This window comes from Pseudophryne corroboree, chromosome 1, assembly GCF_028390025.1.
Source record: "Pseudophryne corroboree isolate aPseCor3 chromosome 1, aPseCor3.hap2, whole genome shotgun sequence".
Classification (NCBI taxonomy): Eukaryota; Metazoa; Chordata; class Amphibia; order Anura; family Myobatrachidae; genus Pseudophryne; species Pseudophryne corroboree.
In genome coordinates this window covers 304,151,830-304,178,535 of record NC_086444.1, presented here as the reverse complement: position 1 = coordinate 304,178,535, position 26,706 = coordinate 304,151,830, and the positions used below count along the sequence as shown (strand labels likewise).

The 26,706-nt window shown below is 48.1% G+C and overlaps 1 protein-coding gene across 2 annotated transcripts in view; it reads left to right on the top strand.

Annotated features, from left to right (window-relative positions):
* The window catches only part of ANAPC5 (anaphase promoting complex subunit 5), a 272,988-nt gene that overhangs the window by 223,226 nt on the left and 23,056 nt on the right, over positions 1-26,706 (top strand). For both annotated transcript variants that reach the window (XM_063964426.1, XM_063964425.1), the window contains exons 14-15: positions 513-620; positions 7,027-7,174. In XM_063964426.1, coding sequence (XP_063820496.1) covers positions 513-620; positions 7,027-7,174 — 256 coding nt within the window. The remainder of the gene's footprint in view (positions 1-512; positions 621-7,026; positions 7,175-26,706) is intronic.

Genomic DNA, 26,706 nt, shown 5'->3' with positions numbered 1-26,706 from the left:
TATTGTATGCTGAATGATCATAGATTTATTTTCTATTGCCTCTTCTATCTGTCTATTCTACTGTTATATATTATTTAGGTTTTATATCAAGTGGCCTTCCACTACTAACCATGCTAACCTGTCTACTGCTACCATATAGTATTTGGGACAGCGTGGTGGCACAGTGGTTCAACGCCTAGTCAGAGCCATATCTGTGTGGATTTTGTATGTTTTCCATGTGTTTACTTGTGTTTCCTCCATCAGTCCAAAAAACCTACTGGTAATTTAATTGACTTTTGACAAAAATACACCCTAGCGTGTGTGGTTATGTGTTTGAATGGAGCAAGGATTAACGTGACAAATATTCAAATATTCTCTGTTCAGTAATATGTTGGTGCTCTATAAATACATTGTTTTTATTATAATGTTAAATATGCTATTTGTTTTCAATGGCCTCTTGCTGATGATTTACCAGTTAGGCGCATACATGTTTACAAGATGCATCTCTGAAACATTTTTTTTTTAATTTGCAGGAAAGCCGTTGTTCTAAAAGCCCAAAATCAAACAGCAGAGGCTCATAAAATTCTGCAGGTGCTACTGACCCACTGCCAGAAAGTAAAGAACATAGAGATGGTTATACGGTCAGTTACAGATGGATTATGTGAAAAACTGTAAATGTGACAATATCAAGAGTGAACATTTATTTATTATATAAGGGCAAAAAACAAACTTATCCTTTCCTCCCATTATGAGAATGAAGTCCCTTAATGCGTTCATTCAGGCATGGCTGCCAAGACATCCAGAAAGCCTGGCACTTGGGTGGTGTGAGAACCAGAGGAGGGCTACAGCAGAAGAAATAGGGTTTGCGAGTAAAATAAATTAACCACCTCATAATAAACTGCACATTAAAATATGCCTGAGTATTCACTATTAGGGTGGATGTAAAAGAACAAAGGGGCAGATGTATTAACCTGGAGACGGCATAAGGAAGTGATAGACCAGAGTGATAAATGCAAGGTGATAAACGTACCAACCAATCAGCTCCTAACTGTTATTTACATATTGGAGCTGATAGGCTGGTGCCTTTATCACCTTGCACTTATCACTGGTTTCTCTGACGTCCTAGTGGATGCTGGGAACTCCGTAAGGACCATGGGGAATAGCGGCTCCGCAGGAGACTGGGCACAAAAGTAAAAGCTTTAGGACTACCTGGTGTGCACTGGCTCCTCCCCCTATGACCCTCCTCCAAGCCTCAGTTAGATTTTTGTGCCCGGCCGAGAAGGGTGCATACTAAGGGGCTCTCCTGAGCTTCTTAGTGAAAAGTTTAGTTTTAGGTTTTTATTTTCAGTGAGACCTGCTGGCAACAGGCTCACTGCATCGAGGGACTAAGGTGAGAAGAAGCGAACTCACCTGCGTGCAGAGTGGATTGGGCTTCTTAGGTTACTGGACACCATTAGCTCCAGAGGAACCGAACACAGGCCCAGCCTCGGAGCTCTGTCCCGGAGCCGCGCCGCCGGCCCCCTTACAGAGCCAGAAGCAAGAAAAGGTCCGGAAAAATCGGCGGCAGAAGACATCAGTCTTCAACAAGGTAGCGCACAGCACTGCAGCTGTGCGCCATTGTTACTCAGCACACTCCGGTCACTGAGGGTGCAGGGCGCTAGGGGGGGGCGCCCTGAGCAGCAATGTAAAACAACTTGGCTGGCATAAATACACCACATATAACCCCCAGGGCTATATGGGTGTATTTTAACCCCTGCCAGAACTCACCTAAAAAGAAAGGGGGCGGAGCCTATCTCCTCAGCACACGGGCGCCATTTTCCATCACAGCTCCGCTGGAAGGACGTCTCCCTGACTCTCCCCTGCAGTCCTGCACTACAGAAAAGGGTAAAAAAGAGAGGGGGGCACTAATTTGGCGCAGTAGTTTATACTAACAGCAGCTATAAAGGGAAAAACACATTTTATAGTGGTATTCCTGTAAATATATAGCGCTCTGGTGTGTGCTGGCATACTCTCCCTCTGTCTCCCCAAAGGGCTAGTGGGGTCCTGTCCTCTATCAGAGCATTCCCTGTGTGTGTGCGGTGTGTCGGTACGATTGTGTCGACATGTTTGAGGAGGAAAATGAGATGGAGGCGGAGCAATTGCCTATTATACAGTTGTCACCCCCTGGGGAGTCGACACCTGAGTGGATGAGCTTGTGGAAGGAATTGCGTGACAGTGTCAGCTCCTTACGACAGACAGTTGACGACATGAGACAGCCGGCTACTCAGCTTGTGCCTGTCCAGGGGTCTCAAACGCCATCAGGGGCTTTAAAACGCCCGTTACCTCAAATGGCAGACACGGACACGGATACTGACTCCAGTGTCGATGATGAGGAGACAAACGTGACTTCCACTAGGGCCACACGTTACATGATTGAAGCAATGAAAAATGTATTGCATATATCTGATAATACAAGTACCACTAAAAAGGGTATTATGTTTGGTGAGAAAAAACTGCCTGTAGTTTTTCCTGTATCCGAGGAATTAAATGAAGTGTGTGATGAGGCGTGGGTTTCCCCCGATAAAAAACTGATAATTCCTAAAAGGTTATTGGCATTGTACCCTTTCCCGCCAGAGGATAGGGCACGTTGGGAAACACCCCCTAGGGTGGATAAAGCGCTCACACGCTTGTCTAAACAGGTAGCACTACCCTCTCCTGATACGGCCGCCCTAAAGGAACCTGCCGATAGAAAGCTGGAGAATATCCTTTAAATGTATATACTCTCTCACAGCCTGGATGTGCAGTGCGGGCCTGGCATGGTCGGATTCCCTGACTGAAAATATTGATACCCTAGATAGGGACAGTATATTATTGACTATAGAGCATAGGTTCTCAAACTCGGTCCTCAGGACCCCACACAGTGCATGTTTTGCAGGTCTCCTCACAGAATCACAAGTGAAATAATTAGTTGCACCTGTGGGCCTTTTAAAATGTGTCAGTGAGTAATTAATACACCTGTGCACCTGCTGGGTTACCTGCAAAACATGCACTGTGTGGGGTCCTGAGGACCGAGTTTGAGAACCTCTGCTATAGAGCATAGAGCATTGACTATAGAGCATTTGAAGGATGCATTTCTATATATGCGTGATGCACAGAGGGATGTTTGCCGACTGGCATCAAGAGTTAGCGCGCTGTCCATTTCTGCAAGAAGAGGTTTATGGACGCGGCAGTGGTCAGGTGATGCGGATTCTAAAAGGCACATGGAAGTATTGCCTTATAAGGGGGAGGAGTTATTTGGGACGGCTGGAAAATCCACATTTTTACCCCAGGTAGCTTCTCAACCTAAGAAGACGCCATATTATCAGGCGCAGTCCTTTCGGCCCCATAAGGGCAAGCGGGCAAAAGGCGCCTCATTTCTGCCCCGTGGCAGAGGGAGAGGAAAAAGGCTGCAACAAACAGCCAGTTCCCAGGAACAAAAGCCCTCTCCCGCCTCCGCAAAGTCCTCAGCATGACGCTGGGGCTTTACTAGCGGACTCGGGCACAGTGGGGGCCCGTCTCCAGAAGTTCAGTGCGCAGTGGGCCCACTCGCAAGTGGACCCCTGGATCCTTCAGGTGGTATCCCAGGGGTACAAATTGGAATTCGAGACGTCTCCCCCTCGCCGTTTTCTAAAGTCTGCTTTACCGACGTCTCCCTCAGACAGGGAAGCAGTATTGGAAGCCATTCACAAGCTGTATTCCCAGCAGGTGATAAGCAAGGTACCCCTCCTACAACAGGGAAAGGGGTACTATTCCACGCTATTTGTGGTACCGAAGCCAGACGGCTCGGTGAGACCAATTTTAAACCTAAAATCCTTGAACACTTACATACAAAGGTTCAAATTCAAGATGGAGTCACTCAGAGCAGTGATTGCAAACCTGGAAGAAGGGGACTATATGGTGTCTCTGGACATCAAAGATGCTTACCTACATGTCCCAATTTACCCTTCTCACCAAGGGTACCTCAGGTTTGTGGTACAGAACTGTCACTATCAGTTTCAGACGCTGCCGTTTGGATTGTCCACGGCACCCCGGGTCTTTACCAAGGTAATGGCCAAAATGATGATACTCCTTCGAAGGAAGGGAGTTTTAGTTATCCCTTACTTGGACGATCTCCTGATAAGGGCAAGATCCAGGGAACAGTTGGAAGTCGGAGTAGCACTATCTCAGATAGTGCTGCGCCAGCACGGTTGGATTCTCAATATTCCAAAATCGCAGCTGATCCCGACGACACGACTTCTATTCCTAGGGATGATCCTGGACACAGTCCAGAAAAAGGTGTTTCTCCCGGAGGAGAAAGCCAGGGAGTTATCCGAACTAGTCATAAATCTCCTAAAACCAGGCCAAGTCTCAGTGCATCAATGCACAAGGGTCCTGGGAAAGATGGTGGCTTCTTACGAAGCAATCCCATTCGGCAGATTCCACGCAAGAACCTTCCAGTGGGATCTGCTAGACAAATGGTCCAGGTCGCATCTTCAGATGCATCAGCGGATAATCTTGGCACCAAGGACAAGGGTGTCTCTCCTGTGGTGGTTGCAGAGTGCTCATCTTCTAGAGGGCCGCAGATTCGGCATTCAGGACTGGGTCCTGGTGACAACGGATGCCAGCCTGAGAGGCTGGGGAGCAGTCACACAGGGAAGAAATTTCCAGGGCTTGTGGTCAAGCCTGGAGACATCACTTCACATAAATATCCTGGAGCTAAGGGCCATCTACAATACTCTAAGCCTAGCAAGACCTCTGCTTCAAGGTCAGCCGGTGCTGATCCAGTCGGACAACATCACGGCAGTCGCCCACGTAAACAGACAGGGCGGCACAAGAAGCAGGAGGGCAATGACAGAAGTTGCAAGGATTCTTCGCTGGGCGGAAAATCATGTGATAGCACTGTCAGCAGTGTTCATTCCGGGAGTGGACAACTGGGAAGCAGACTTCCTCAGCAGACACGACCTCCACCCGGGGGAGTGGGGACTTCACCCAGAAGTCTTCCACATGATTGTGAACCGTTGGGAAAAACCAAAGGTGGACATGATGGCGTCCCGCCTCAACAAAAAACTAAGGACTTGGTACCCGGAACTTCAAGAGATGCTCACGGAGGACCCGTGGCCTCTACCTCTAAGAAAGGACCTGCTCCAGCAGGGACCCTGTCTGTTCCAAGACTTACCGCGGCTGCGTTTGACGGCATGGCGGTTGAACGCCGGATCCTGAAGGAAAAAGGCATTCCGGATGAAGTCATCCCTACCCTGATCAAAGCCAGGAAGGATGTAACCGTACAACATTATCACCGTATTTGGCGTAAATATGTTGCGTGGTGCGAGGCCAGGAAGGCCCCTACAGAGGAATTTCAACTGGGTCGTTTCCTACATTTCCTGCAAACAGGACTGTCTATGGGCCTAAAATTAGGGTCCATTAAGGTTCAAATTTCGGCCCTGTCGATTTTCTTCCAGAAAGAACTGGCTTCAGTTCCTGAAGTTCAGACGTTTGTCAAGGGAGTACTGCATATACAGCCTCCTTTTGTGCCTCCAGTGGCACCTTGGGATCTCAATGTAGTTTTGGGGTTCCTAAAATCACATTGGTTTGAACCACTCTCCACTGTGGACTTAAAATATCTCACATGGAAAGTGGTAATGCTGTTAGCCCTGGCTTCAGCCAGGCGTGTCTCAGAATTGGCGGCTTTATCCTATAAAAGCCCTTACCTAATTTTTCATACGGACAGGGCAGAATTGAGGACTCGTCCTCAATTTCTCCCTAAGGTGGTTTCAGCGTTTCACTTGAACCAGCCTATTGTGGTACCTGCGGCTACTAGGGACTTGGAGGACTCCAAGTTGCTGGACGTAGTCAGGGCCCTGAAAATATGTTTCCAGGACGGCTGGAGTCAGAAAATCTGACTCGCTGTTTATCCTGTATGCACCCAACAAGCTGGGTGCTCCTGCTTCTAAGCAGACTATTGCTCGTTGGATTTGTAGTACAATTCAGCTTGCACATTCTGTGGCAGGCCTGCCACAGCCAAAATCTGTAAAAGCCCATTCCACAAGGAAGGTGGGCTCATCTTGGGCGGCTGCCCGAGGGGTCTCGGCTTTACAACTTTGCCGAGCAGCTACTTGGTCAGGGACAAACACGTTTGCTAAATTCTACAAATTTGATACCCTGGCTGAGGAGGACCTGGAGTTCTCTCATTCGGTGCTGCAGAGTCATCCGCACTCTCCCGCCCGTTTGGGAGCTTTGGTATAGTCCCCATGGTCCTTACGGAGTTCCCAGCATCCACTAGGACGTCAGAGAAAATAAGAATTTACTTACCGATAATTCTATTTCTCGTAGTCCGTAGTGGATGCTGGGCGCCCATCCCAAGTGCGGATTGTCTGCAATACTTGTACATAGTTATTGTTACAAAAATCGGGTTATTATTGTTGTGAGCCATCTTTTCAGAGGCTCCTCTGTTATCATGCTGTTAACTGGGTTCAGATCACAGGTTGTACGGTGTGATTGGTGTGGCTGGTATGAGTCTTACCCGGGATTCAAAATCCTTCCTTATTGTGTACGCTCGTCCGGGCACAGTATCCTAACTGAGGCTTGGAGGAGGGTCATAGGGGGAGGAGCCAGTGCACACCAGGTAGTCCTAAAGCTTTTACTTTTGTGCCCAGTCTCCTGCGGAGCCGCTATTCCCCATGGTCCTTACGGAGTTCCCAGCATCCACTGCGGACTACGAGAAATAGAATTATCGGTAAGTAAATTCTTATTTTATCATTTCCTTATGCCTTCTCCAGGTTAATACGTCTGCCCCAAATTCACTGTAGTTTAAGCTTATGGTGAACCAGTCCCTAGAGTGGTTTTTAACTTTTTGGCTGCTATTTTGTTGCTATCTAATTGCATACCCTGGTTTTTTTTTTTTTTATGTATCCTACTACTGTGTAATATAAAGAGGAACGGTCTCCATGTGTTTTTTGTATTATGTATTTTTCTTGCTTTGCTCCGTTTCGAAGTCTTTAGTGTGTTTTCTAACATGACAAGAATCATGAAGCTGTGTTTGTGCATTTGCAGGGTCCTTCTCTCCTTAGCAGAGCTGTACTGGAGATCATCATGTCACCCTGTGGCATTGCCTGTACTACTACAAGCTTTAGCTCTTTCCAGGGAATATCGCCTCCAGTATCTGGCCTCAGAGACGGTGCTTAATTTGGCTTTTTCACAGGCAAGAACATTCTCTAATTCTTGTGTCGATTTAGGCCAGTACTACAAAAATGTATTAAGCTGTTTGGTCACCCATAGAAACAAGTAAATAAACCATTGGATTTAAGAAGAAAGGACAGTGATCCCAAAAAATATAATGAAAGCCTCCTGTGTGTTAGTGCTTTTATAGTTGGTGTGGCTGGGATAAGATGTTGGATCACCTGACAGACCATGATCAGACTTCAGGATATACTGTATTTACTAAGGTACAGGATTTAATAGTGGAGTTGTTGCCCTTAGCAACCTGTTATATGTGCAGCGGCTGCAAATCTGTCAGTTTTGCTTTCTGCATTGATTAGCACCTGGATACAGCTGCTCCCTTCTGTTGTTCTTTTTTTCCTAGCAACTGATCACCTGGACCTCATTACCTGCAACTTCAGCCTGACTATCATGTGATTGGTATGTCTCCCTTTAACTAGGGAGTATCCACATACCACTGTGCCAGTGATGGAGTTCAGTATCAGACAGTGTCAGGTTCTAGTCTGGACTCCTTAGAGCTTGTTGCTGTGTGCTCAGCGTGTGGCCATTGCACGCTGTGCAAGTTCCCAGTCTCGTGTGTCCTGGTAACTGGTCCCAGTATTCCTGCCAGTCCTGCACCCAATTCATCTTGGACCTGTATCTACTACAATTATATTTCTCTAACGTCCTAGAGGATGCTGGACCTCCGTAAGGACCATAGGATAGACGGGCTCCGCAGGAGACATGGGCACTTTAAGAAAGACTTTGGATCTGGGTGTGCACTGGCTCCTCCCTCTATGCCCCTCCTCCAGACCTCAGTTTGATACTTTGCCCAGTGGAGACTGGGTACTTTCAGGGAGCTCTCCTGAGTTTCCTGTAAAAGAAAGTATTTTAGTTAGGTTTTTTATTTTCAGGGAGCCTGCTGGCAACAGACTCCCTGCATCGAGGGACTGAGGAGAGAGAAACAGACCCACTTCTCTGAGTTTCAGGGCTCTGTTTCTTAGGCTACTGGACACCATTAGCTCCAGAGGGATCGGTACGCAGGTCTCACCCTCGCCGTCCGTCCCAGAGCCGCGCCGCCGTCCTCATCGCAGAGCCGGAAGATAGAAGCCGGGTGAGTATGAGAAGAAAAGAAGACTTCAGAGGCGGCAGAAGACACCTTGATCTTCATAGAGGTAACGCACAGCAGTGAAGCTGTGCGCTATTGCTCCCATTCACCTCACACACATCGGTCACTGTAAGGGTGCAGGGCGCAGGGGGGGGCGCCCTGGGCAGCAATAAAAACCTCCTGTGGCAAATACACATGTATACATGTACAGCTGGGCACTGTACATGTATAAAAAGAGCCCCCGCCATGTTGTTAAGAATTTTGAGCGGGACAGAAGCCCGCCGCAGAGGGGGCGGGGCTTCTCCCTCAGCACTCGCCAGTGCCATTTTTCTCCACAGCACCGCTGAGAGGAAGCTCCCCGGATGCTCCCCTGCTTGACACACGGTGACAGAGGGTTTTAAAGTAGAGGGGGGGGGCACATAATTGGCGCATATACATGCTACAAAAGCACTACTGGGTAAACATTTTGTGTTTTTTCCTGGGTCATATAGCGCTGGGGTGTGTGCTGGCATACTCTCTCTGTCTCTCCAAAGGGCCTGGTGGGGAACCTGTCTTCAGAAAAGAGCTTCCCTCTGTGTGTGTGTGTGTGTGTGTGTGTGTGTGTGTGTGTGTGTGTGTGTGTGTGTGTGTGTGTGGTGTGTCGGTACGCGTGTGTCGACATGTCTGAGGTTGAAGGCTCACCTAAGGAGGAGGGGGAGTGTATGAATGTTAGGTCTCCGTTGGCAGCGCCGACTCCTGACTGGATGGATATGTGATAAAACAAGGACAATGGGCGCCCGAAACTTTCAACCTTATGAGAACTTCCTATTGCTGCACAATTTGGTAAGAAGGGGAAGGTTGCTAACCCCCACAAAACAAGGTAAACAAGGAAGAAAAAGAAACCAATCTGTGCGCAACAGGATTAACTTTTAAAATATAATAATTTTATTAATAATCCAAAAATATGGATAGATAAAATACAGTATATACTATCTGATTCAGAGGTGACCTCACAATATTATTGAACAATTATAGCAGATTTTAAACCATCTAGATCTTATAAAAGAACCCGCAATGATGCCATAATCACTTTAAACTTAAATAATGGTATCGTATTCAAAATATAATCCCTTAATAAAAAATCACAATACAGTGCACTGATTCATTAAACGTAACTGTCCACATATGCTGGCCAGCCTGTATTCAAATAAGGTGTATTTCACCTAGAGATTTCATCCAAAAGAATCAGTTTACTTTGTATGGATAATGTCTATAGCACAGTACTGTGATTAAAATGAGGAAAAATCACCATATAATTAGACCATTTAAATATCCTATGATTAGGTACCGTCAGTAGTAACAAGTATCTCCTTTAGTTGAACGGTAAATATCCTCCCCGTGCCACCGATATGTATAGCTGTTCAGTGGGGATATATTTGCAGAGCAGCCGTCTCCTGCTGGCTCTCGTACTTGTGCTGGTTCACTTGCTGTGATCACCCGAGACCTCCGTCATCTGTATTTCACGTACCGGCATTCACTGCATCACCCGGTTACTCACCAAACAGTGCGGCTAGATTCTCTTTAGCAGCCGGTGTCCAATATACGGTGATACACGGAGTCCCTTGCAGCGGGTTATGGGTGTAATAATTCACCAGCAATCACGGCAGTGGTGGCTGACATTCACCGTAATGCCTGAAGGCTATCAGTTAGTACAACTGAATTTACCTTTGTAGCCGGAGTCCGGTGTACCAAAATGTACAGAGTCCTTTGCAGCGGGTTCAGTGATGATAAAAATTACCCAATATTCAGGGCAGCAATAGATGATCCAAATAGAGGTCACTCCAGAGCTATTACCTAACGCGTTTCTCGACCATTAGCCCCGGTCGTTTCATCAGAGGTAGATCTACCTCTGATGAAACGACCTACCTCTGATGGAGTGACCTCTATTTGGATCATCTATTGCTGCCCTGAATATTGGGTAATTTTTATCATCACTGAACCCGCTGCAAAGGACTCTGTACATTTTGGTACACCGGACTCCGGCTACAAAGGTAAATTCAGTTGTACTAACTGATAGCCTTCAGGCATTACGGTGAATGTCAGCCACCACTGCCGTGATTGCTGGTGAATTATTACACCCATAACCCGCTGCAAGGGACTCCGTGTATCACCGTATATTGGACACCGGCTGCTAAAGAGAATCTAGCCGCACTGTTTGGTGAGTAACCGGGTGATGCAGTGAATGCCGGTACGTGAAATACAGATGACGGAGGTCTCGGGTGATCACAGCAAGTGAACCAGCACAAGTACGAGAGCCAGCAGGAGACGGCTGCTCTGCAAATATATCCCCACTGAACAGCTATACATATCGGTGGCACGGGGAGGATATTTACCGTTCAACTAAAGGAGATACTTGTTACTACTGACGGTACCTAATCATAGGATATTTAAATGGTCTAATTATATGGTGATTTTTCCTCATTTTAATCACAGTACTGTGCTATAGACATTATCCATACAAAGTAAACTGATTCTTTTGGATGAAATCTCTAGGTGAAATACACCTTATTTGAATACAGGCTGGCCAGCATATGTGGACAGTTACGTTTAATGAATCAGTGCACTGTATTGTAATTTTTTATTAAGGGATTATATTTTGAATACGATACCATTATTTAAGTTTAAAGTGATTATGGCATCATTGCGGGTTCTTTTATAAGATCTAGATGGTTTAAAATCTGCTATAATTGTTCAATAATATTGTGAGGTCACCTCTGAATCAGATAGTATATACTGTATTTTATCGATCCATATTTTTGGATTATTAATAAAATTATTATATTTTAAAAGTTAATCCTGTTGCGCACAGATTGGTTTCTTTTTCTTCCTTGGATGGATATGTGGAATGTTTTAAGTGCTAATGTTATTTCTCTATCGTCCTAAGTGGATGCTGGGGTTCCTGAAAGGACCATGGGGAATAGCGGCTCCGCAGGAGACAGGGCACAAAAAAGTAAAGCTTTTACCAGATCAGGTGGTGTGCACTGGCTCCTCCCCCTATGACCCTCCTCCAGACTCCAGTTAGATTTTGTGCCCGAACGAGAAGGGTGCAATCTAGGTGGCTCTCCTAAAGAGCTGCTTAGAGAAAGTTTAGCTTAGGTTTTTTACTTTACAGTGAGTCCTGCTGGCAACAGGATCACTGCAACGAGGGACTTAGGGGAGAAGTAGTGAACTCACCTGCGTGCAGAGTGGATTTGCTGCTTGGCTACTGGACACTAGCTCCAGAGGGACGATCACAGGTACAGCCTGGATGGTCACCGGAGCCGCGCCGCCGGCCCCCTTGCAGACGCTGAAGAGAGAAGAGGTCCAAAATCGGCGGCTGAAGACTCCTGAGTCTTCATAAAGGTAGCGCACAGCACTGCAGCTGTGCGCCATTTTCCTCTCAGCACACTTCACACAACAGTCACTGAGGGTGCAGAGCGCTGGGGGGGGCGCTCTGAGAGGCAAATAAAAACCTTATTAGAGGCAAAAAATACCTCACATATAGCCCACAGAGGCTATATGGAGATATTTAACCCCTGCCTAACTTCAAAAATAGCGGGAGACGAGCCCGCCGAAAAAGGGGCGGGGCCTATCTCCTCAGCACACAGCGCCATTTTCTCTCACAGAAAAGCTGGAGAGAAGGCTCCCAGGCTCTCCCCTGCACTGCACTACAGAAACAGGGTTAAAACAGAGAGGGGGGGCACTGATTTTGGCGATATTGTATATATATAAAAGATGCTATAAGGGAGAAACACTTATATAAGGTTGTCCCTATATAATTATAGCGTTTTTGGTGTGTGCTGGCAGACTCTCCCTCTGTCTCCCCAAAGGGCTAGTGGGTCCTGTCCTCTGTCAGAGCATTCCCGGTGTGTGTGCTGTGTGTCGGTACGTGTGTGTCGACATGTATGAGGACGATGTTGGTGAGGAGGCGGAGAAATTGCCTGTAATGGTGATGTCACTCTCTAGGGAGTCGACACCGGAATGGATGGCTTATTTAGAGAATTACGTGAGAATGTCAACACGCTGCAAGGTCGGTTGACGACATGAGACGGCCGACAATCTATTAGGACCGGTCCAGGCGTCTCAGAAACACCGTCAGGGGTTTTAAAAACGCCCATTTACCTCAGTCGGTCGACACAGACACAGACACGGACACTGAATACAGTGTCGACGGTGAATAAACAAACGTATTTCTCATTAGGGCCACACGTTAAGGGCAATGAAGGAGGTGTTACGTGTTTCTGATACTACAAGTACCACAAGAAAGGGTATTATGTGGGAGTGAAAAAACTACCTGTAGTTTTTCCTGAATCAGATAAAATAAAATGAAGTGTGTGATGATGCGTAGGGTTACCCCGATAGCAAATATTGGCGTTATACCCTTTCCCGCCAGAAATTAGGGTACGTTGGGAAACACCCCTTAGGGTGATAAGGCGCTCACACGCTTATCAAGTGGCGTTACCGTCTCCAGATACGGCCGCCCTCAAGGAGCCAGCTGATAGGAAGCTGGAAAAATATCCTAAAAAGTATATACACACATACGGTGGTTATACTGCGACCAGCGATCGCCATCAGCCTGGAGATGCAGTGCTGGGTTGGCTTGGTCGGATTCCCTGACTGAAAATATTTTATTCATGTAGAGCATTTAATAGGATGCATTCTATATATATGTATGTGAGATGCACAGAGGGATATTTGCTCTCTGGCATCAAGATAAGTGCGTTGTCCATATCTCCCAGAAGATGTCAGGGACACGACAGTGGTCAGGTGATACAGATCCCATACGGCAGATGGAAGTATTGCTGTATAAAGGGAAGGAGTTATTTGGGGGTCGGTCCATCGGACCTGGGGACCACAGCAACAGCTGGGAAATCCAACCTTTTTTACCCCAAGTTACATCTCAGCTAAAAAAGACACCGTCTTTTCAGCCTCAATCTTTCCTTTCCCATGAGGGCATGCAGGCAAAAGGCCAGTCATATCTGCCCAGACATAGAGGTAAGGGAAGTAGACTGCAGCAGGCAGCCCTTTCCCAGGAAAAGAAGCCCTCCACCGCGTCTGCCAAGTCCTCAGCATGACGCTGGGGCCGTGCAAGCGGACTCAAGGTGGGGGGGTAGTCTCAAGAGTCTCAGGGCGCAGTGGGATCACTCGCAAGTTGACCCCTAGATCGTACGAGTATTATCCCAGGGGTAAAGATTGGAGAGTCGAGACATCTTCTCCTCGCAGGTTCCTGAAGTCTGCTTTACCAACGGCTCCCTCCGACAGGGAGGCAGCATTGGAAACAATTCACAAGCTGTATATCCAGCAGGTGATAATCAAAGTACCCCTCCTACGACAAGGAAAAGGGTATTATTTTTCCACACTATATTGTGGTACTGAAGCCAGACGGCTTGGTGACACATAGTCTAAATCTAAAATGTTTTGAACACTTACATAAAAGGTTCAAATCGAGATAAAGTCACTCAGAGCAGTGATAGCGAACCGGAAAAAAGGGGACTATATGGTGTCCCTGGACATCAAGGATTACCTCCATGTCCAAATTTTGTCCTTCTCATCAAGGGTACCTCTGGTTCGTGGTACAGAACTGTCAATATCAGTTTCAGACGATGCCGTTTGAATTATCCACGGCACCCCGGGCCTTTTTACCAAGGTAATGGCCGAAAAGATGTTTCTTCAAAGAAAAAAGGCATCTAAATTATCCCTTACTTGCACGACCTAAAAAGGGCAAGTTCCAGAGAACAGTTGGAGGTCGGAAGAGCACTATCTAAAGTAGTTCTTCGACGGCACGACTGGATTCTAAATATTCCAAGAATCGCAGCTGTTTTCCGACGATACGTCTGCTGTTCCTAGGGATGATTCTGGACACGGTTCAGAAAAAGGTTTTTCTTCCCGAGGAAAAAGCCAAGGAGTTATCCGACCTGTCAGGAACCTCCTAAAACCAGGAAAGGTGTCTGTACATCAATGCACAAGAGTCCTGGGAAAAATGGTGGCTTTTTACGAAGCAATTCCATTCGGCAGATTCCATGCAAGAATTTTCCAAAGGGATCTGTTGGACAAATGGTCAGGGTCGCATCCTCAGATGCACCTGCGAATAACCCTGTCGCCAAGGACAAGGGTATATCTTCTGTGGTGGTTGCAAAAGGCTCATCTATTGGAGGGCCGCAGATTCGGCATACAGGATTTGATCCTGGTGACCACGGACGCCAGCCTGAGAGGTTGGGGAGCAGTCACACAAGGAAGAAACTTCCAGGGGGTATGGACGAACCTGGAAAAGTCTCTTCACATAAACATTCTGGTACTAAGAGCAATCTAAAATGCTCTAAGCCAGGCGGAACCACTCCTGCAAGGAAAACCGGTGTTGATTCAGTCGGACAACATCACGGCGGTCGCCCATGTAAACAGACAGGGCGGCACAAGAAGCAGGAGTGCAATGGCAGAAGCTGCCAAGATTCTTCGCTGGGCGGAGAATCACGTAATAGCACTGTCAGCAGTGTTCTTCCCGGGCGTGGACAACTGGGAAGCAGACTTCCTCAGCAGACACGATATTCACCCGGGAGAGGGGGGTCTTCATCCAGAAGTCTTCCACATGCTAATAAACTGTTGGGAAAGACCAATGGTAGACATGATGGCGTCTCGCCTCAACAAGAAACTGGACAAGTATTGCGCCAGGTCAAGAGATCCACAGGCAATAGCTGTGGACGCACTGGTAACACCTTGGGTGTACAAATCAGTATATGTGTTTCCTCCTCTGCCTCTCATACCAAAGGTATTGAAGATTATACGGTGAGGAGGAGTAAGAACAATACTAGTGGCTCCGGATTGGCCAAGAAGGACTTGGTACCCGGAACTTCAAGAGTTGGTCACGGACGACCCGTGCCCTCTACTTCTGAGAAGGGACCTGCTACAACAGGGTCCCTGTCTCTTTCAAGACTTACCGCGGCTGCGTTTGACGGCATGGCGGTTGAACGCCAGATCCTAAAAGGGAAAGGCATTCCAGAAGAAGTCATTCCTACCTTGATTAAGGCAAGGAAGGAAGTCACCGCGAAACATTATCACCGCATTTGGCGAAAATATGTCGCGTGGTGCGAGGATCGGAGTGTTCCGACGGAGGAATTTCAACTGGGTCGTTTCCTACATTTCCTACAATCAGGATTGTCTATGGGTCTCAAATTGAGATCTATTAAGGTTCAAATTTCGGCCCTGTCAATATTCTTCCAAAAAGAATTGGCCTCAGTTCCTGAGGTACAGACTTTTGTTAAAGGAGTACTGCATATACAGCCTCCTGTGGTGCCTCCGGTGGCACCGTGGGATCTAAATGTAGTTTTAGATTTCCTCAAATCCCATTGGTTTGAACCATTGAAAAAGGTGGATTTTAAATATCTCACATGGAAAGTGACTATGTTACTGGCCCTGGCTTCCGCCAGGAGAGTATCTGAATTGGCGGCTTTATCTTATAAAAGCCCTTATCTAATCTTCCATTCGGATAGGGCAGAACTGAGGACTCGTCCGCATTTTCTCCCTAAGGTGGTATCAGCGTTTCACCTGAACCAACCTATTGTGGTGCCTGCGGCCACTGGCGACTTGGAGGACTCCAAGTTGTTGGACGTTGTCAGAGCCTTAAAAATATACATTTCAAGGACGGCTGAAGTCAGAAAATCTGACTCGCTGTTGATACTATATGCACCCAACAAGTTGGGTGCCCCTGCTTCTAAGCAGACGATTGCTCGTTGGATTTGTAACACAATTCAATTGCTCATTCTGTGGCAGGCCTGCCACAGCCTAAATCTGTTAAGGCCCATTCCACAAGGAAGGTGGGCTCATCTTGGGCGGCTGCCCGAGGGGTCTCGGCATTACAATTCTGCCGAGCAGCTACGTGGTCGGGGGAAAACACGTTTGTAAAATTCTACAAATTTGATACCCTGGCAAAAGAGGACTTGGAATTCTCTCATTCGGTGCTGCAGAGTCATCCGCACTCTCCCGCCCGTTTGGGAGCTTTGGTATAATCCCCATGGTCCTTTCAGGAACCCCAGCATCCACTTAGGACGATAGAGAAAATAAGAATTTACTTACCGATAATTCTATTTCTCGGAGTCCGTAGTGGATGCTGGGCGCCCATCCCAAGTGCGGATTATCTGCAATACTGTACATAGTTATTGTTAACAAATTCGGGTTATATTGTTAAGGAGCCATCTTTAAGAGGCTCTTTCTGTTATCATACTGTTAACTGGGTTTAGATCACAAGTTGTACGGTGTGATTGGTGTGGCTGGTATGAGTCTTACCCGGGATTCAAATTGCCTCCCTTATTGTGTACGCTCGTCCGGGCACAGTACCTAACTGGAGTCTGGAGGAGGGTCATAGGGGGAGGAGCCAGTGCACACCACCTGATCTGGTAAAAGCTTTACTTTTTTGTGCCCTGTCTCCTGCGGAGCCGCTATTCCCCATGGTCCTTTCAGGAACCCCAGCATCCACTACGGACTCCGAGAAATAGAATTATCGGTAAGTAAATTCTTATTTTTCTCTGACGTCCTAGTGGATGCTGGGACTCCGTCAGGACCATGGGGATTAGCGGCTCCGCAGGAGACAGGGCACAAAAATAAAAGCTTTAGGACTAGGTGGTGTGCACTGGCTCCTCCCCCTATGACCCTCCTCCAAGCCTCAGTTAGGTTTTTGTGCCCGTCCGAGCAGGGTGCAATCTAGGTGGCTCTCCTAAAGAGCTGCTTAGAAAAAGTTATTAGGTTTTTTATTTTCAGTGAGTCCTGCTGGCAACAGGCTCACTGCAACGAGGGACTTAGGGGAGAAGAAGTGAACTCACCTGCGTGCAGGATGGATTGGCTTCTTAGGCTACTGGACACCATTAGCTCCAGAGGGATCGAACACAGGCCCAGCCATGGAGTCCGGTCCCGGAGCCGCGCCGCCGACCCCCTTGCAGATGCCGAAAAGTGAAGAGGTCCAGAAACCGGCGGCAGAAGACTTTTCAGTCTTCATGAGGTAGCGCACAGCACTGCAGCTGTGCGCCATTGTTGTCAGCACACTTCACACCAGCGGTCACTGAGGGTGCAGGGCGCTGGGGGGGGGCGCCCTGGGCAGCAATGATAATACCTTGTTCTGGCTAAAAATACATCACATATAGCCCCTGGGGCTATATGGATGTATTTAACCCCTGCCAGGTCTCACAAACACCGGGAGAAGAGCCCGCCGAAATAGGGGGCGGGGCCTATCTCCTCAGCACACAGCGCCATTTTCCTGCACAGCTCCGCTGCGAGGAAGGCTCCCAGGACTCTCCCCTGCACTGCACTACAGAAACAGGGTAAAAAAACAGAGAGGGGGGGCACTTTTTTGGCGATATTGATATATTAAGCTGCTATAAAGGAAACAACACTTCTGTAGGGTTGTTCCTATATATTTATAGCGCTTGGGTGTGTGCTGGCAAACTCTCCCTCTGTCTCCCCAAAGGGCTAGTGGGGTCCTGTCTTCGATAAGAGCATTCCCTGTGTGTCTGCTGTGTGTCGGTACGTGTGTGTCGACATGTATGAGGACGATGTTGGTGTGGAGGCGGAGCAATTGCCGGTAATGGTGATGTCACCCCCTAGGGAGTCGACACCGGAATGGATGGCTTTGTTTATGGAATTACGTGATAATGTCAGCACGTTACAAAAATCAGTTGACGACATGAGACGGCCGGCAAACCAGTTAGTACCTGTCCAGGCGTCTCAGACACCGTCAGGGGCTGTAAAACGCCCTTTACCTCAGTCGGTCGACACAGACCCAGACACGGACACCGAATCTAGTGTCGACGGTGAAGAAACAAACGTATTTTCCAGTAGGGCCACACGTTATATGATCACGGCAATGAAGGAGGCTTTGCATATCTCTGATACTGCAAGTACCACAAAAAGGGGTATTATGTGGGGTCTGAAAAAACTACCTGTAGTTTTTCCTGAATCAGAGGAATTGAATGAAGTGTGTGATGAAGCGTGGGTTAACCCCGATAGAAAACTGCTAATTTCAAAGAAGTTATTGGCATTATATCCTTTCCCGCCAGAGGTTAGGGCGCGCTGGGAAACACCCCCTAGGGTGGATAAGGCACTCACACGCTTATCAAAACAAGTGGCGTTACCGTCTCCTGAAACGGCCGCCCTCAAGGATCCAGCTGATAGGAGGCTGGAAACTACCCTGAAAAGTATATACACTCATACGGGTGTTATACTGCGACCAGCCATCGCCTCTGCATGGATGTGCAGTGCTGGGGTGGTTTGGTCGGATTCCCTGACTGAAAATATTGATACCCTGGATAGGGACAGTATTTTATTGACTATAGAGCAATTAAAGGATGCTTTTCTTTATATGCGAGATGCTCAGAGGGATATTTGCACTCTGGCATCGAGAGTAAGTGCGATGTCCATATCTGCCAGAAGAAGTTTATGGACGCGACAGTGGTCAGGTGATGCGGATTCCAAACGGCATATGGAAGTATTGCCGTATAAAGGGGAGGAATTATTTGGGGTCGGTCTATCGGATTTGGTGGCCACGGCAACAGCCGGGAAATCCACCTTTTTACCTCAGGTCCCCTCCCAACAGAAAAAGACACCGTCTTTTCAGCCGCAGTCCTTTCGTTCCTATAAGAACAAGCGGGCAAAAGGACAGTCATATCTGCCCCGAGGCAAAGGAAAGGGTAAGAGAGTGCACCAAGCAGCTCCCTCCCAGGAGCAGAAGCCCTCCCCGGCTTCTGCAAAGCCCTCAGCATGACGTTGGGGCTTTACAAGCGGACTCAGGGGCGGTGGGGGGTCGACTCAAGAATTTCAGCGCACAGTGGGCTCACTCACAGGTGGACCCCTGGATCCTGCAGGTAGTATCTCAGGGTTACAGGTTGGAATTCGAGAAGTCTCCCCCTCGCCGGTTCCTAAAGTCTGCTCTGCCAACGTCTCCCTCAGACAGGGCGACGGTATTGGAAGCCATTCACAAGCTGTATTCTCAGCAGGTGATAGTCAAGGTACCCCTCCTACAACAGGGAAAGGGGTATTATTCCACACTATTTGTGGTACCGAAGCCGGACGGCTCGGTAAGACCTATTCTAAATCTGAAATCTTTGAACCTGTACATACAAAAATTCAAGTTCAAGATGGAGTCACTCAGAGCAGTGATAGCGAATCTGGAAGAAGGGGACTTTATGGTGTCCCTGGACATCAAGGATGCTTACCTGCATGTCCCAATTTGCCCTTCACATCAAGGGTACCTCAGGTTCGTGGTGCAAAACTGTCATTTATCAGTTTCAGACGCTGCCGTTTGGATTGTCCACGGCACCTCGGGTCTTTACCAAGGTAATGGCCGAAATGATGTTTCTTCTGCGAAGAAAAGGCGTATTAATTATCCCTTACTTGGACGATCTCCTGATAAGGGCAAGGTCCAGAGAACAGCTGGGGGATGTAGTAGCACTAACCAAAGTAGTGCTGCAACAGCACGGGTGGATTCTGAATTTTCCAAAATCTCAATTGACCCCGACGACACGTCTGCTGTTCCTGGGAATGATTCTGGACACGGTTCAGAAAAAGGTGTTTCTTCCGGAGGAGAAAGCCAGGGAGTTATCCGAACTTGTCAGGAACCTCCTAAAACCAGGAAAAGTGTCTGTGCATCAATGCACAAGAGTCCTGGGAAAAATGGTGGCTTCTTACGAAGCGATTCCATTCGGCAGATTCCACGCACGAACTTTTCAGTGGGATCTGCTGGACAAATGGTCCGGATCGCATCTGCAGATGCATCAGCGGATAACTTTGTCTCCACGGACAAGGGTGTCTCTTCTGTGGTGGTTGCAGAGTGCTCATCTGTTAGAGGGCCGCAGATTCGGCATACAGGACTGGGTCCTGGTGACCACGGATGCCAGTCTGAGAGGCTGGGGAGCGGTCACACAGGGAAGAAACTTCCAGGGAGTGTGGTCAAGCCTGGAGATGTCTCTTCACATAAATATACTGGAGCTAAGAGCGATTTACAATGCTCTAAGCCTGGCAAAACCCCTGCTTCAGGGTCAGCCGGTGTTGATCCAGTCGGACAACATCACGGCAGTCGCCCACGTAAACAGACAGGGCGGCACAAGAAGCAGGAGGGCAATGGCAGAAGCTGCAAGGATTCTTCGCTGGGCGGAAGATCATGTGATAGCACTGTCAGCAGTGTTCATTCCGGGAGTGGACAACTGGGAAGCGGACTTCCTCAGCAGACACGATCTACACCCGGGAGAGTGGGGACTTCATCCAGAAGTCTTCCACATGATTGTGAACCGTTGAGAAAAACCAAAGGTGGATATGATGGCGTCCCGCCTCAACAAAAAACTGGACAGGTATTGCGCCAGGTCAAGAGACCCTCAGGCAATAGCTGTGGACGCTCTGGTAACACCGTGGGTGTTCCAGTCAGTGTATGTGTTTCCTCCTCTGCCTCTCATACCAAAAGTACTGAGAATTATACGGCAAAGGGGAGTAAGAACGATACTCGTGGCTCCGGATTGGCCAAGAAGAACTTGGTACCCGGAACTTCAGGAGATGCTCACGGAAGATCCGTGGCCTCTACCTCTAAGACGGGACCTGCTTCAGCAGGGACCGTGTCTATTCCAAGACTTGCCGCTGCTGCGTTTGACGGCATGGCGGTTGAACGCCGAATTCTAAGGGAAAAAGGCATTCCGGAAGAGGTCATCCCTACCCTGGTAAAAGCCAGGAAGGAGGTGACTGCACAACATTATCACCGCATTTGGAGAAAATATGTTGCGTGGTGTGAGGCCAGGAAGGCCCCGACGGAGGAATTTCAACTGGGTCGATTCCTTCATTTCCTGCAAACAGGATTGTCTATGGGCCTCAAATTAGGGTCCATTAAGGTTCAAATTTCGGCCCTGTCGATTTTCTTCCAGAAAGAATTGGCTTCAGTTCCTGAAGTCCAGACTTTTGTAAAAGGAGTACTACATATACAGCCCCGGTTGTGCCCCCAGTGGCTCCGTGGGATCTTAATGTAGTTTTGGATTTTCTCAAATCCCATTGGTTTGAGCCACTCAAATCGGTGGATTTGAAATATCTTACATGGAAAGTAACCATGCTACTGGCCCTGGCTTCAGCCAGGAGAGTGTCAGAATTGGCGGCTTTATCGTATAAAAGCCCATATCTGATTTTCCATTCGGACAGGGCAGAACTGCGGACGCGTCCTCAGTTTCTGCCTAAGGTGGTTTCAGCGTTTCACCTGAACCAGCCTATTGTGGTGCCTGCGGCTACTAGCGATTTGGAGGATTCCAAGTTGCTGGACGTTGTCAGGGCATTGAAAATATATATTTCAAGGACGGCTGGAGTCAGAAAATCTGACTCGCTGCTTATACTGTATGCACCCAACAAGCTGGGTGCTCCTGCTTCTAAGCAGACGATTGCTCGTTGGATTTGTAGCACAATTCAACTTGCACATTCTGTGGCAGGCCTGCCACAGCCTAAATCTATCAAGGCCCATTCCACAAGGAAGGTGGGCTCATCTTGGGCGGCTGCCCGAGGGGTCTCGGCATTACAACTCTGCCGAGCAGCTACGTGGTCGGGGGAGAACACGTTTGTAAAATTCTACAAATTTGATACCCTGGCTAAAGAGGACCTGGAGTTCTCTCATTCGGTGCTGCAGAGTCATCCGCACTCTCCCGCCCGTTTGGGAGCTTTGGTATAATCCCCATGGTCCTGACGGAGTCCCAGCATCCACTAGGACGTCAGAGAAAATAAGATTTTACTTACCGATAAATCTATTTCTCGTAGTCCGTAGTGGATGCTGGGCGCCCATCCCAAGTGCGGATTGTCTGCAATACTTGTACATAGTTATTGTTACAAAAAAATCGGGTTGTTATTGTTGTGAGCCGTCTGTTCAGAGGCTCCTACGTTTGTCATACTGTTAACTGGGTTCAGATCACAGGTTATACGGTGTGATTGGTGTGGCTGGTATGAGTCTTACCCGGGATTCAAAATCCTTCCTTATTGTGTACGCTCGTCCGGGCACAGTATCCTAACTGAGGCTTGGAGGAGGGTCATAAGGGGAGGAGCCAGTGCACACCACCTAGTCCTAAAGCTTTTATTTTAGTGCCCTATCTCCTGCGGAGCCGCTATTCCCCATGGTCCTGACTGAGTCCCAGCATCCACTACGGACTACGAGAAATAGATTTATCGGTAAGTAAAATCTTATTTTATTGCACAAAAGATTAGACAAAGCTGAAGCTAGGGTACAGTCAGGGAGTCAACCCATGTCTGTCCCAATGTCGCCGGGACCTTCGGGGTCTCAAAAGCGCCCACTATCCCAAATAGTAGACACAGATACCGACACGGATTCTGACTCCAGTGTCGACTACGATGATGCAAAGTTACAGCCAAAATTGGCTAAATGTTTTCAATATATGATTATTGCAATAAAAGATGTTTTGCATATCACAGAGGAACCCCCTGTCCCTGACACGAGGGTGCACATGTATAAGGGAAAGAAACCTGAGGTAACCTTTCCCCCCTCACATGAGTTGAACGAATTATGTGAAAAAGCTTGGGAATCTCAAGACAAAAAAACTGCAGATTTCCAAAAGGATTCTTATGGCGTATTTCCCGCCAACGGACAGGATAAGGTGGGAATCCTCCCCTAGGGTGGACAAAGCATTGACACGCTTATCCAAAAAGGTAGCGCTGCCATCCCAAGATACGGCTACCCTCAGGGATCCTGCTGACCGCAAGCAGGAGGTTACCTTGAAGTCCATTTACACACATTCTGGTACGTTACTCAGACCGGCAATTGCGTCGGCCTGGGTTTGTAGTGCTGTAGCACCATGGACAGATTCCTTATCAGCGGATATTGAGACCCTTGATAAGGATACCATTTTAATGACCCTAGAGCATATAAAAGATGCTGTCTTATATATGAGGGATGCTCAAAGAGACATTAGTTTACTGGGCTCCAGAATAAACGCTATGTCTATTTCTGCTAGGCGATCTTATGGACCCGACAGTGGACGGGTGATGCCGACTCAGAGGCATATGGAGTTTTTGCCTTACAAGGGTGAGGAATTGTTTGGAGAAGGCCTCTCGGACCTAGCTCCACAGCTACGACAGGTAAATCGAATTTTTTGCCTTATATTCCCTCACAATCTAAGAAAGCGCCTCATTATCAAATGCAGTCCTTTCGTTCAAATAAAAGCAAACGAGTACGTGATTCGTCCTTTCTTGCCAGGGGTAAGGGCAGAGGAAAAAAGCTGCACAACACAGCTAGTTCCCAGGAACAGAAGTCCTCCCCGGCCTCTGCAAAATCCACCGCATGACGCTGGGACTCCCCGGAGGGAGTCCGCTCCAGTGGGGGCACGTCTTCGACTTTTCAGCCACATCTGGGTTCACTCACAGGTGGATCCCTGGGCAATAGAAATTGTTTCCCAGGGATACAAGCTGGAATTCGAAGAGGTGCCTCCTCGCCGGTATTTCAAATCGGCGCTACCAACTTCTCCCCTGGAAAGGGAGATAGTGTTACATGCGATTCACAAATTGTGTCTTCAACAAGTGGTGGACGAGGTTCCCCTGCTTCAGAGAGGGAAGGAGTACTACTCAACTCTGTTTGTGGTCCCGAAACCGGACGGTTGGGTCAGACCCATTTTGAATTTAAAATCCATGAGCCTTTACTTAAAACGGTTCAAGTTCAAGATGGAATCGCTCAGAGCGGTCATCGCCAGCCTGGAAGGGGGGGATTTATGGTATCTCTGGACATAAAGGATGCATACCTGGATGTTTCCATATATCCTCCTCATCAGGTGTACCTGAGATTTGCGGTACAGGATTTTCATTACCAATTTCAGACATTGCCGTTTGGGCTTTCCACGGCCCCGAGAATTTTCACTAAGGTAATGGCGGAAATGATGGTGCTCCTGCGCAAGCAGGGTGTCACAATTAGCCCGTACTATGACGATCTCCTCATAAAAGCGAGATCACGGGAGAAGTTGCAGAACAGCGTATCCCTTTCACTGAAGGTGTTACAGCGACACGGCTGGATTCTCAATATTCCAAAGTCGCAGCTGAATCCTACGACTCGCCTGCCCTTCTTGGGCATGATTCTGGACACAGACCAGAAAAGGGGTTTTCTTCCGATAGAAAAAGCGCAGGAACTCATGACTCTAGTCAAGAACCTGTTAAAGCCGAAACAAGTGTCAGTACATCATTGCACTCAAGTCCTGGGAAAAATGGTGGCGACATACGAAGCCATTCCCTTCGGCAGGTTCCATGCAAGGACTTTCCAATGGGACCTATTGGACAAATGGTCCGGGTCACATCTGCACATGCATCAGCGGATCACCCTGTCCCCCAGGGCCAGGGTATCTCTCCTGTGGTGGCTGCAGAGTGCTCACCTTCTAGAGGGCCACAGGTTCGGCATTCAGGATTGGATCCTGGTGACCACGGACGCGAGCCTCCGAGGTTGGGGAGCAGTCACACAGGGAAGAAATTTCCAAGGCCTTTGGTCAAGTCAAGAGACTTGTCTTCACATCAACATCCTGGAACTAAGGGCCATATACAACGCCCTACGTCAAGCGGAGACCTTACTTCGCGACCGACCAGTTCTGATCCAGTCAGACAACGTCACTGCAGTAGCTCATGTAAACCGCCAAGGCGGCACAAGGAGCAGAGTGGCGATGGCGGAAGCCACCAGAATTCTTCGCTGGGCGGAGAATCGTGTAAGCGCACTGTCAGCAGTGTTCATTCCGGGAGTGGTCAACTGGGAAGCAGACTTCCTCAGCAGACACGACCTGCATCCGGGAGAGTGGGGACTTCATCAGGAAGTCTTCGCACAGATTGCAAGTCGGTGGGGACTGCCCCAAATAGACATGATGGCGTCCCGTCTCAACAAAAAGCTACAAAGGTATTGCGCCAGGTCAAGAGACCCTCAGGCGGTAGCTGTGGACGCCCTAGTGACACCGTGGGTGTTCCAGTCGGTCTATGTACCTCTTCCTCTAATAAGAAAAAGAGGAGTGAGAACAATACTCATTGTTCCAGATTGTCCATGAAGGACCTGGTATCCGGATCTGCAGGAAATGCTCACAGAAACCCGTGGCCTCTTCCTCTAAGACAGGTCCTGTTGCAACAGGGTCCCTGTCTGTTCCAAGACTTACCGCGGCTGCGTTTGACGGCATGGCGGTTGAACGCCGGATCCTAGCGGAAAAAGGTATTCTGGATGAGGTCATTCCTACGCTAATAAAGGCTAGGAAGGACGTGACATCTAAACATTATCACCGAATATGGAGAAAATATGTTTCTTGGTGTGAGGCCAGGAATGCTCCTACGGAAGAATTCCATCTAGGCCGTTTTCTTCACTTCCTACAAACTGGAGTGAATTTGGGCCTAAAATTAGGCTCCATTAAAGTTCAGATTTCGGCCTTATCCATTTTCTTTCAAAAGGAATTGGCCTCTCTGCCTGAAGTACAGACTTTTGTGAAGGGAGTACTGCATATTCAGCCTCCTTTTGTACCTCCGGTGGCGCCTTGGGACCTTTAACGTGGTGTTAAGTTTTCTTAAGTCACATTGGTTTGAACCACTTAAAACAGTGGAGTTGAAATATCTCACTTGGAAGGTGGTCATGTTGTTAGCCTTGGCTTCGGCTAGGCGAGTTTCGGAATTAGCGGCTTTATCACATAAAAGCCCCTAGCTGGTTTTCCGTATGGATAGAGCGGAATTGCGGACCCGTTCTCAATTCCTTCCTAAGGTGGTCTCATCCTTTCATATGAACCAGCCTATTGTCGTGCCTGTGGCTACACGTGACTTGGAGGATTCCGAGTCCTTTGATGTGGTCAGGGCTTTGAAGATTTACGTGGCCAGAACGGCTAGGATCAGAAAAACAGAAGCACTGTTTGTCCTGTATGCAGCCAACAAGGTTGGCGGCCCTGCTTCAAAGCAGACTATTGCTCGCTGGATCTGTAACACGATTCAGCAGGCGCATTCTACGGCAGGACTGCCGTTACCAAAATCGGTTAAGGCCCATTCCACTAGGAAGGTGGGCTCGTCTTGGGCGGCTGCCCGAGGGGTCTTGGCACTACAGCTGTGCTGAGCTGCTACTTGGTCGGGGTCAAACACCTTTGCAAAGTTCTATAAGTTTGATACCCTGGCTGAGGAGGACCTCTTGTTTGCTCAATCGGTGCTGCAGAGTCATCCACACTCTCCCGCCCGTTTGGGAGCTTTGGTATAATCCCCATGGTCCTTACGGAGTCCCAGCATCCTCTACTAGGACGTTAGAGAAAATAAGATTTTAAACCTACCGGTAAATCTTTTTCTCGTAGTCCGTAGAGGATGCTGGGCGCCCGTCCCAAATGCGGACTACTTCTGCAAGACTTGTATATAGTTATTGCTTTCATAAGGGTTATATTATAGTTTCGTCGGTTTTGGACCGATGATATGTTGTTGTT